The sequence below is a fragment of the Triticum urartu genome, unplaced genomic scaffold, assembly GCF_003073215.2.
Source record: "Triticum urartu cultivar G1812 unplaced genomic scaffold, Tu2.1 TuUngrouped_contig_6781, whole genome shotgun sequence".
Taxonomy (NCBI): Eukaryota; Viridiplantae; Streptophyta; class Magnoliopsida; order Poales; family Poaceae; genus Triticum; species Triticum urartu.
Genome location: NW_024117570.1, coordinates 1 through 11,687, shown reverse-complemented (window position 1 = coordinate 11,687; position 11,687 = coordinate 1). Strand labels below are relative to the sequence as shown.

The following is an 11,687-nucleotide window of genomic DNA, read 5'->3' as shown; positions in this document are numbered from 1 at the left end:
GTTCTCTGCGGCGACTAGACTACAGTGGGTCTCCTCACAATCTGCTGCGGCGACGGCGTCGAAGGTACTCTTCCTTCGACTCGTCCCCTCCCCTTCCTCCTCTGTTCCATACATTTCCTTCGATCTAGTTAGCGTACAGCTCTCTCCTCTTTTTCATTCTTTGTGGTTTTCATGTTGCAGAGCTCGATCTGTTCAACGTTCGCTCAGCAGAGGCGAAGAGTTGCTGTTCGGTGTTCTTCAGGATGCTCTTCTTCGATTGAGCCAAGCCAGGTGATGCCCTTTTTCTATTTTTATTTTGCCCTCTGTCACAAGTTCAGATTTTGCTCATCCTGAGAAGTGGAAACGATTGTGTTCCCACTACGGCCGTGCGTGTAGATCCAGAGCAAGGGGAGGGTCAGATCTTGCTCCATCTGTTTTTCCCCTCCTTATTAATCTCTTGTTTGCTACTAGTATTTCTTTTACTGTATAATTATATTACAGTAAAAGTGTTTAAATATGTACATTAGGAAAAAGAAAAAGGAATAAGATAAAATAAAGCAAAGAGAAAAAAATGGTCAGTGGCCAGAGCTTAGTATATCTATCCATGTTCTGAGGGGTGCTGCATTTTTTCTTTTCACTCTGTTCAGCTTTTCCAAACAAAATCAGATCATGCTTTACCGAACAAATTAGTATCTGAAAACAATTAGTACTATATCTAGTTTTTCCAAACAAAATCAGATCATGCTTTTCCAAACAAATTAGTAGTACCACGAGCTGTTACTTTCACAAAACACAAATGTCTATCTTTTGCTCATCCGGTGGTTCTCTGAAAACAGTTAGTATGATTTTTTGCTGATTCTGACATGAATGTATTATTTGCAGAATTGGATCTATATTCTCCAGTAGTTCATCTTGGGTTGCTGCAAATTGGATTTGAAGGAGCTGCTATTCAAGGTACCCATCTTCTGCTTCTGCTTCTGCGTTGGAAAGAAACAATGCATATGCGCTATGTTTACAGTCACTTTCACCAACCAATCAGGTTCAGGTTTTGCTCATTCTGTCTTTTGAAAACCATCATGTTTGCATTACAGAATTTCGACCCAAGGACAATGCTATAGCGGTGTGCAGATCAGAGAGCAAAGACAAATAAAATATCGAGGTATGGAGGCCGCTGCTGGGGCGTTGAGCCCTGTCCTCCGTAAGCTCGGTGAGCTGCTCGCCGGAGAATACAACCTGGAGAAGCGAGTAAAGAAAGGTGTACAATCACTTCGTACAGAACTGGAGATGATACACGCCGTACTTCGTGAGGTTGGCAAGGTGCCACTGGATCAGCTCCAGGAGCCGGTCCGGATTTGGGCTGGCAAGGTGAGAGACCTCTCTTGCGACATGGAAGACGCTGTTGATGACTTTCTGGTGCGTGTGGATGAGGGTCCAAGCAGCAAGCCAACGAACATGAGGAATCGTGTCAAGAAGTTCCTCAAGAAGACCACCAAATTGTTTGGTAATGGCAAAGCACTTCATCAAATCTCTAGTGCCATCAAAGAAGCTGAGGACCTTGCCACGGAGTTGGTGGGGCTGCGTAAAAAGTATGAGCTTGACATGCGTAGCACTAGCAATGGTGCTACCATTGACCCTCGTGTGTTGGCTCTGCACAAAGATGTAGGGGAGCTTGTTGGCGTTGACTGCACAAGGGATGAGCTTATCAAAACACTGATTTGTGAGGACGGGAGTTCCAAGGAGCAATTGAAGACCATCTCTATTGTTGGTGTTGGTGGGCTAGGCAAGACAACACTCACCAAAGCAGTCTATGAGAAGATCAAAGCCCAATTTGATCGTGGCGGCAGATTGATAGAAAGCATGCGTGAAAGCTGGGTGCCCCCTTTTCTCCTTCGTGGTTCTCGCGACTTCCAAAGTGGGTTAATTCAAGTTCGCTTCCCCACCTCTCCACCCTGGAAATAGACGTGGAAGAACTGCAAGGGGAAGACATTCAGATCATTGGGATGCTGCCTGCTCTTCGGTTTCTGCGGCTGCGTGCAAGTCGCGTGATGGGAAGGTTGGTTGTGAGGGCCGATGCATTCCCATCTGCGAGATGCTGCATGTTGAGAGGGTTTCCGACGGCACCGTGCCTTTTTCCACCTGGAGCTATGCCAAGGGTTCAGCGGTTTGAGTTCTGGGTCTCTGCACGATCGATCGCAAGTCGTGAGGTTGACTGCGGCATGGGCCACCTCCCTTCTCTCGAGCATGTCCAGGTTTATCTGCAGCGTGAGAATTCCAGCGATGAAGAGATGGAGACAGCCAAGGCTTGGCTGAGGCGCGCAGCAGAAGCCCATCCAAAACGTCCCACCATTGAAATATCCTAGACTGTTGAGTGCTGACATGCCTTTGCCGCCAGTAAGGTACGGTCTCCTCATCTAAGCAATTATCTATTCCTGAATAAGCTCACTACTACCATATTGTTTGATTTATCCCTATTACTTTCCCAATTTCAGACCTCCAGTGAAATCCTGGAGTCAGGTACTAGTAATTCCATCAGTTGATGCCGTGGATGCTGTTCCAACATTTTGATAGGCCAGAAACAATTCACAGTGCCGTCGCAGTCACCAACAATTCACTGTGCCGTCCAAGTCACCAACAATTCACTGTACCGCCGCAACTCCCAATAAACCAAGGCTCATTCCCTCCAACGTATGCTCAGATTCTGCCCTTTCACATGATTGTTCATGATGAACTATTTATTTCTCCTGCATTTGCTTTCAGAAACGCAGCACCTCATTTCCTTTATTAAGTCAAGACTCTGTACAATAAAAGTTTGCATTCAGTTGGCACTATTTGTAGCAGTAATGCCTCTACGTGTATTTGATTGTTCACATACAACATTGTTATGTTTTACTGGCTTATATTAATTAAGAGTTGATTGAACTCCTGCTGGCTTGTTTTGCTTGCTTGGCACTTATTCAGTCAAGACTCGTACCCGTACAACAACGAAAGGCAATTGTAGCTCCAGATTTACCTCTTCTTGCTGCAACTCCTGTTTTCGAGCTCGTGAGATGTGAGTTACATATCAAAAAAATATCACTGTTAACTTCTAACGCATATGAACTCAATGTGACATAATACATATTTCAATCAAACTAGCGATCTAGAAATGCACAAGAGCCTTATAAACCCAGAGAATAGGGCCACAACTCCAAAATAGGGCCACAACTTCAAACATCAACCACTAAATCATGGTCAGTCCATGTTCAAACACAATAGTCCAATCACAGTCAGTCAGAGTTCATTAACCAGGACAACATTACATAATCCATAATCGACCACAATGTAAAAATCTCATGACGGCCACAGAAATTAGGCAGCCATCGTTCACGGACTATCGCATCTTACGGAAAATGCTGAAACATCTTTAAGCAGAAGGAAAAAAAATTCCACATAAAACAACATACACAAGCACAAGAATCCATATGCTACGCGGAAATTTGACCACCACAGCTCTTGTCATCTAGTATTGTTGAGAGGTTCATACTAATATTGTTCACGGACTATCGCATCTTACGGAAAATGCTGAAACATCTTTAAGCAGAAGGAAAAAAATCCACATAAAACAACAAACACAAGCACAAGAATCCATATGCTACGCGGAAATTTGACCACCACAGCTCTTGTCATCTACCCTTAACACGCCATCTCCTTTTGATTCTCCGGGTGAGGCAATTATTTACAGCTAGCGACATTTTATGGCGGCAGGAGGACCGAAAACTTTCCATATGAATGAAGCCGATCAAAGGAACTCCAGCCAGTGGGTAATCAGGGTTGAACACGATAGCCTCTTGGTGCATTAGATCATTTCATTTGTTCTTCCAACAACGCATGCTGCTCGAAGTCGAAGTTGACTGGCTCATCACGATGTCATGCAGTGATGCCAAGTAAAGATGCGCAAGCGCGCCTTCAACCGGCCAAAAGAAGGGGAAAATCAGTAGCATGGAAGGATATTGGAGACGGACATTTTGCTAGTCAAAAATATCGACCGTCAACAATAGAAACACCACCCAACAGGCAACAATACTGGAAATAACTTCCACGTGGGCACGTTGACTTGTCTTCTTCTTCCTCGTTCCTCATTTCCTCTCTTTGGCGATGGATACATCCTCTTCATTTTCCACCTGGCTGACACTTGCAGTGGCTGCCGCAGGGGAACCCCAAAAGCATGAGCACACCATGAACGCTAACATCGACCCGGATAGGATGGTGGAGGTGGTTGCGCCGTCGCCGCCCAAGCCGTGCTGACTACGGCCGGCCTCCACCTTGTTGCTCCAGTACCAGAGATGGTCATGACCCCACGTGTCATTGTGTGTAGAAATATTTTTAGGAAGTTAAAGTTTCGGAGAAAGGACTCGGTGCAAGGATGTTTAACTTCCGGAAATGTGCGGAGGTGGTATGAAGAGTTAAATTTTGAAGAAAGGACTACAGGAGAAGCCGACGCCAGCCTGCTGCAGCGTGGCTGGCTGGGCTTAGCGGGCCCGTTTCGGGCTTGGCCGGGCCAGGGGTGGCCTGGTATGCCCTGTTGCCGTGTCCGGACGGTGACCGCGACTGTGTCGGAGGCGCGGGCCTCTTGCACGACGGCGGTGGAGGTGGTTCGCTCCCGCTCAGCCTTGGTGCTGTTGCTCCCGTCGCTTGGCACTTCTCTCCGGTCTTCTTGGTCTCGTGTTGGTGCTTACGCTGAGACATCGTGGGAGGCTGCGCAACCGCGATGGCACATGGTGTTGGGTGGTGGTTTGGCTGGTCGGCTCTGGTTGGGTAGTGGGGTTTGGAGTGCAGGAGAAATCCTTGCCGGTTCGTCCGACTCCGATGTGGTGACACCGACGGGTGCCACCATCCCTTCCTGGAGGGTGTCGGTGGTAGCCATACTCCACTTCCCTCCGCATGTCAGGGGAAGCCCTAGAACTCGTCCGGGCAGCAGCGTCGTCGGCGTCGCATTCCTTCTTGAAGATGTTTCTTGGTAAGCGGCAGATCGGAGCCTCGGGCTGTGGTGGTTTGTCTCCGAAGGGCGCAGCGGTTGCGGTTCATCCACGCTTTGTCGAGCTGCCGTTGTTGGCATTTGTTTCTTCTTTTTCTTTTGGGCTTGATGTGCTGCTCGCCCCATCAATGCTATGTGTATGGTGTTTGTTGCTTTGGAACACAAAGCGAGGGAAACCCTTTTTCGGTAAGCTCTAAGGTCTGGTCTTGACAGACTAAAAAAAACATTTTTGCCTCTCTGTGTCCGTGTGAACAGACCACCAAATGTGAAAGAGAAGAAGAGCAGTTGGAGGAAACCGAGCAGAAAAGATCTACTCCTGCCAAACTATATTCTATCTAGAAGATTACATACGTATGAATTAGTATACAATCTCTAACAATGACTAGATCTAGATGCTTGATGGTCTGGTCTCAACAGATTAAAACAATTTTGTCTCTCTATCTCCATGTGAACACCTAATAATGTGAAAGAGAACAAGAGCAGTTGGAGGAAAGAATGGAAAATAATTCAGAGTGGGCTCCAGCTTACGGCTTAATTAGATGGGGACTTAAACATTGCATGTATTATTGCCAGTGGGTCTAATCAAGCATTGGAGACGCCTAATCAAGTACACACCGAGACGAGTTGACCCGAGAGGCACAAATCACTCCGGCCGGATCCACAATACTTGCTGCTTCTCTCTTTCGTCTCCGGCTCTCTGCGGCGACTACTAACGGTTTGCGGCGGCCACATCGCAAAGGTATTCTTCCTCCTCTTCTGTTCAATTATTTTGTTCCAGCTAGCTCTCTTCTTTTTTACCATTCTTTGTGGTTTTGATGTGGATCCGGGATGTCCAGAGTTCGGTCTGTTTAACACCCGCTTAGCAGAGGGAATTGCGAACTTGCGCTCTTGATCGACCCAAGCAAGGTGATGCTTTTGCTCATCATTGCAGTCGTGTGTGTAGATCGAGAGCAAGGATAGGGCCATCTTTTGCTCGATCTGTTCCCCCCTCGTCAATCTCTTGTTGCTCAAGTAGGGGAGCTACAAAGACTTTTGCTTGGTGCAACGCTCAGAGTACATCTAAATTGCTATGTCCATGGTCAGATTTTTTTTGTTTACTTTTCCTAATTTTAGGAAAGCAACACCAAACAAGGCACTTATCCCAGTTGTAATAAACAAGCTAAGATTTATGAGTAGTGCACTTTGGTCTCCAAGAACATCCCCATATTTGACCGAAAGCGATTTACGTTTACCCTAATACTAACTACAGTTTCGTCGAAATCTTGAAAATCACATGGGACTGTGGGATGCGGTGATGGACTGGGAATCTGGGATACCGATCACCAGTACATTGGTATATTTTTTGTTGTTGCAAAAATCATCGGCGGGCCACAGCCTGGTTCAGCCTCTATATATGCACTAGCTTCACTTGTGGTTGCTACTCCATTGATTTGGAAGGTAATGCATTTGGGAGCTGTTACTTTCACGAACCAAAAATATACAGCTTTTGCTCATCCTGTGGCTCTTTGAAAGCAATTAGTATCTTCGAGCTATCTCCTCTTCCTCCTCTCTACAACTTTCTTCTTCTGTTTGTAATGTTTTTTGGTGATCCTGATGTGAATTTATGATGTGCAGAACTGGATCAATTCTCCACTAGTTCACCTTGGGTAGCTGTTGCAAAGGACTCTGCAAGTTGGATTTGAGCAGCTCCTTTCAGGGTACCATTCTTCTATTTCTGCTTTGGAAAACTATAAAGGGTGCACTGCATATCCGCACAGTAATCAATCGGGTTCTGGTTTTGCTCCTTCGGTCTTGTTGTGTGCATTGCAGAGTTTCAACCCAAGGGCAAGCGAGAGCAGATACGGATAAAGGTTGTGATATGGAGGTTGCCGCTGGGGCGTTGAGCCCCGTCCTCCGTAAGCTTGGTGAGCTACTCGCCGGAGAATACAACCTGGAGAAGCGAGTAAAGAAAGGCGTACAATCGCTCCTAATAGAGCTGGAGATGATGCACGCCATACTTCGCAAGGTTAGCGAGGTGCCATCAGACCAACTCGAGGAGCCGGTCCGGATTTGGGCTGGCAAGGTGAGAGACCTCTCTTGCGACATGGAAGACGCTGTTGATGACTTCCTGGTGCGCGTGGATGAGGGCTCAAGCAGAAAGCCAACGAACATGAGGAATCGAGTGAATAAGTTCCTCAAGAAGACCACCAAACTCTTTGGTAAAGGCAAGGCACTTCATCAAATCTGTGATGCCATTGAAGAAGCTCAAGATCTTGCCAAGCAGTTGGCGGACCTGCGTAAAAGATACGAGCTTGACATGCATAGCAGTAGTAATGGTGCTACCATTGACCCCCGCGTTTTAGCTCTGCATAAAGATGTAGGGGAGCTTGTTGGCGTTGACTACACAAGGGATGAGCTTATCAAAACACTGATTTGTGAGGACGGGAGTTCTAATGAGCAATTGAAAACGATCCCTATTGTTGGTGTTGGCGGGCTGGGCAAGACAACGCTCACCAAAGCAGTCTATGAGAAGATCAAAGCCCAATTTGATTGTGTGGCTTTTGTCTCTGTGGGTCAGAACCCAGATATCAAGAAAGTTTTCAAGGACTTGCTCTATGGCCTTGACAATGGAAAGTTCAGTGACATTCATAATACAACAAGGGATGAAAATCTACTCATCAAGCAAATCAGTGATTACCTTGTGGATAAGAGGTATGCATCACGTAGTGCTAGTCCTTTTGCATATATTTTGGAAATGTGTGAAGTAGTGAGATATATACTGAAGTTCATATCTTCATTTCCTTATTTGTTATACTTTTATATCTACAGTAGTCTGTTCTTTTTTAGCAAATTCTACTTCTTTCTGTTTTGCGCACACGCCTTATTTTTGTTAGTCATGTATACTTTTAAGCAATTTATGTTGCATTTCTTAATATTTTTGCATGCATATCATTAGTGGATATATATGCCTATGGTTTACTTTAGTACCAGTTTATCCTTGTTACAAACTTCAGTTGTATATAGATGACTTTCCAACTAATCATATTAAAATATTTGTCATAGGTACCTCATCGTAATCGATGATATATGGGAAGAAGAAATATGGAGATTTATAAATTGTGCTTTGTATAAAAACAACCTCCATAGTCGGGTAATCACAACAACCCGCAATGTGTGTGTGTCTGAAGCATGTCTCTCTTCCAGTGATGACATGATTCACCAAATGAAACCACTTTCCGATGAAGACTCACAGATACTCTTCCATCGAAGAATATTTCAAAGCGAGGAGAAATGTCCAGAAGATTTGCAAGCAGTATCAAGAGAGATATTGAAGAAATGTGCTGGTGTACCATTAGCCATTATTACAATAGCTAGCCTTCTAGTCAGTAACCAAAGGATAAAGCAGAAAGAAGAATGGATGCATGTGCACAGTTCGATGGGCCGTGGAGTTACAGAAGGTGGTATTGTGAAGGACATGAAGAGGATATTATCACTCAGCTATTATGATTTGCCTTCGCATCTAAAGCCTTGTTTGTTATACCTAAGCATGTTTCCTGAAGACTCTGAGATTAAGAGAGATTGGCTGATATGGAGGTGGCTTTCTGAAGGGTTTATCCAATGTGATAAAGAAGAAACCAGGCTGTTTGAGATCGGAGAGAGCTACTACAATGAGCTTCTGAACAGGAGCTTGATCCAGCCATCAAAAATCAACGAGGAAGGAACGGTAGTAAGTTGCCGAATACATGATATGGTGCTTGACCTTATATTCTCATTGTCAAGTGAGGAGAATTTTATCTCCATATTGGATAATGATGAGTGGCATGCATCTAATGTGCATAGAAAATTTCGCAGGTTATCACTTCATAATATCAAGGCAAAAGTTCAGAACCATCAATTAGATAGCACTAGCCTATCAAAAGTGAGGTCCTTTGCTGTTTTTTCTCCGGTTACTTGTGATTGGTTGCCATCTCTCTCAAGCTTCCAATTTTTACGTGTGCTGGATCTTGGAAATTGTGGAAGTGGCTCTGGTATCAGTCTCAAGTATGTCGGAAATTTAATTCACCTAAGGTACCTAGGGCTCAGGAATACAAATGTTCGCGAACTCCCAATTGACATCGGCAAGTTGCAGCTTTTGCAGATACTAGATATAAAAAAAACTCGTATAAAAGAATTACCTTCAAGTGTTGTTCAGCTAAGAAAATTGATATGCCTATATGTCGATCGTAGAGTGATGCTGCCAAAAGGAATGGGGAATTTGGTATACCTCCAAATGTTGAAACGAGTAGACTTATCCTCATCTCCTCACATTGTGAAAGAGCTGAGCTATCTGACAGAGGTTACGAAACTCATACTTTACTGCGACAATAAGGACATTGATCTGGTCAATATGGATATGTTAATTGAGTCCCTAGGCAACTTGCAAAAATTGCGAAGTCTATGGATTAATTTTGGTGGCAGACTGAATGATTGCATGCGTGTAAGCTGGGTGCCCCCTCCACAACTTCATACTTTTAAGTCATGGAGCTTCAAAGAAGGGTCGTTCTCGCGACTTCCAAAGTGGGTTAATTCAAGTTCGCTTCCCCACCTCTCCACCCTGGAAATAGACGTGGAAGAACTGCAAGGGGAAGACATTCAGATCATTGGGATGCTGCCTGCTCTTCGGTTTCTGCGGCTGCGTGCAAGTCGCGTGATGGGAACGTTGGTTGTGAGGGCCGATGCATTCAGATATGCGAGATGCTGCAAGTTCTTCGGGTTTCTGACTTCGCCGTGCCTTTTTCCACCTGGAGCTATGCCAAGGGTTCAACACCTTGAGTTCAGGGTCTCCGCACTGTCGATCGCGAGTGGTGAGGTTGACTGCAGCATGGAGCACCTCCCTTCTCTCGAGCGTGTTGTGGTTTTTCTGCAGCGTGATAATTCCAGCAATGACGGGGAGGAGACACCCAGGGCTTGGCTGAAGCGCGCAGCAGAAGCCCATCCAAAACGTCCCACCATGAAAATCTATTAGACATGAGTGCTGACATGCCTTTGCCGCCAGTAAGGTACGGTCTCCTCATCTAAGCAATTATCTATTCCTGAATAAGCTCACTACTACCATATTGTTTGATTTATCCCTATTACTTTCCCAATTTCAGACCTCCAGTGAAATCCTGGAGTCAGGCACTAGTACAGTAGTAATTCCATCAGTTGCCATGGACATTGCTTCAACATTCCGATAGGTAACAAACAATTCACTGTGCCACTGCAGGAAGCAATCCAGCCGCTCTCCACCTATGTTTGGACTGTCTTTTGCTCCGATTTTTGTACGGCGTGATATCACTCGTACATGGACTTGAATCAACTGATGACTGTCGTACAAAAATCATACAAAAGTTGTCGTACGTGTAGCAGGACTCTTTGCTAAAGAGAGGCTTCCTCACGTTGTTCACGATGAACAATTTTTTTTCTGCGTATGCTTTCAGAAATACAACACCTCATTTCCTTTATTCAGTCAAGACTCAAGACTCGTACAATAAGAGGTTGCATTGAGTTGGCACTGTTTGTAACACTAGATACATATTGAAAGTGGGAGCAATTAGCTAGAGTAGCTCCGAGCAGAGTATTATTGACATAGAAATTTGCAAAATACATACGGATCTGAATGTGGCAGACCCGTTGACTAAACTTCTCTCACAAGCAAAACATGATCACACCTTAGTACTCTTTGGGTGTTAATCACATAGCGATGTGAACTAGATTATTGACTCTAGTAAACCCTTTGAGTGTTGGTCACATAACGATGTGAACTATGGGTGTTAATCACATGATGATGTGAACTATTGGTGTTAAATCACATGGTGATGTGAACTAGATTATTGACTCTAGTGCAAGTGGGAGACTGAAGGAAATATGCCCTAGAGGCAATAATAAAGTTATTATTTATTTCCTTATTTCATGATAAATGTTTATTATTCATGCTAGAATTGTATTAACCGGAAACATGATCTATGTATGAATACATAGACAAACAGAGTGTCACTAGTATGCCTGTACTTGACTAGCTTGTTGATCAAAGATGGTCATGTTTCCTAACCATAGACATGTGTTGTCATCTGATTAACAGGATCACATCATTAGGAGAATGATGTGATTGACTTGACCCATTCTGTTAGCTTAGCACTCGATCGTTTAGTATGTTGCTATTGCTTTCTTCATGACTTATACATGTTCCTATGACTATGAGATTATGCAACTCCCGTTTACCGGAGGAACACTTTGTGTGCTACCAAACGTCACAACGTAACTGGGTGATTATAAAGGTGCTCTACAGGTGTCTCCAAAGGTACATGTTGGGTTGGCGTATTTTGAGATTAGGATTTGTCACTCCGATTGTCGGAGAGGTATCTCTGGGCCCTCTCGGTAATGCACATCACTTAAGCCTTGCAAGCAATGCAACTAATGAGTTAGTTGCGAGATGATGTATTACGGAATGAGTAAAGAGACATGCCGGTAACGAGAGTGAACTAGGTATTAAGATACCGACGATCGAATCTCGGGCAAGTAACATACCGATGACAAAGGGAACAACGTATGTTGTTATGCGGTCTGACCGATAAAGATCTTCGTAGAATATGTAGGAGCCAATATGAGCATCCAGGTTCCGCTATTGGTTATTGACCGGAGACGTGTCCCGGTCATGTCTACATAGTTCTCAAACCCGTAGGGTCCGCACGCTTAA

The 11,687-nt window shown here is 44.6% G+C and overlaps 1 protein-coding gene and 1 long non-coding RNA gene across 4 annotated transcripts; both read left to right on the top strand.

Moving 5' to 3' along the window:
• Positions 1 to 3: 3 nt before the first annotated feature.
• Positions 4 to 10,459, top strand: LOC125531075 (disease resistance protein RGA5-like). Of its 3 annotated transcripts, XM_048695484.1 has the most exons (7): positions 4 to 64; positions 181 to 270; positions 862 to 933; positions 1,071 to 1,775; positions 7,487 to 7,684; positions 8,036 to 10,011; positions 10,105 to 10,459. In XM_048695484.1, exons 4-6 carry the CDS (start codon positions 1,141 to 1,143, stop codon positions 9,975 to 9,977), a joined length of 2,775 nt encoding a protein of 924 aa, XP_048551441.1. In that variant the 5' UTR covers positions 4 to 64; positions 181 to 270; positions 862 to 933; positions 1,071 to 1,140; the 3' UTR covers positions 9,978 to 10,011; positions 10,105 to 10,459. The 3 variants fall into 3 exon arrangements, with proteins under 3 accessions (XP_048551441.1, XP_048551443.1, XP_048551442.1); XM_048695486.1 differs by lacking the exons at positions 4 to 64; positions 181 to 270; positions 862 to 933; positions 1,071 to 1,775 and adding exons at positions 5,549 to 5,732; positions 6,608 to 6,690 and having other exon boundaries at positions 6,803 to 7,684; XM_048695485.1 differs by lacking the exons at positions 4 to 64; positions 181 to 270; positions 862 to 933; positions 1,071 to 1,775 and adding an exon at positions 5,549 to 5,732 and having other exon boundaries at positions 6,608 to 7,684.
• On the top strand, positions 1,984 to 2,902 carry LOC125531076. The gene is made up of 2 exons (XR_007293096.1): positions 1,984 to 2,375; positions 2,469 to 2,902. It is a non-coding gene; the product is annotated as an uncharacterized LOC125531076 (long non-coding RNA).
• Positions 10,460 to 11,687: the final 1,228 nt, after the last annotated feature.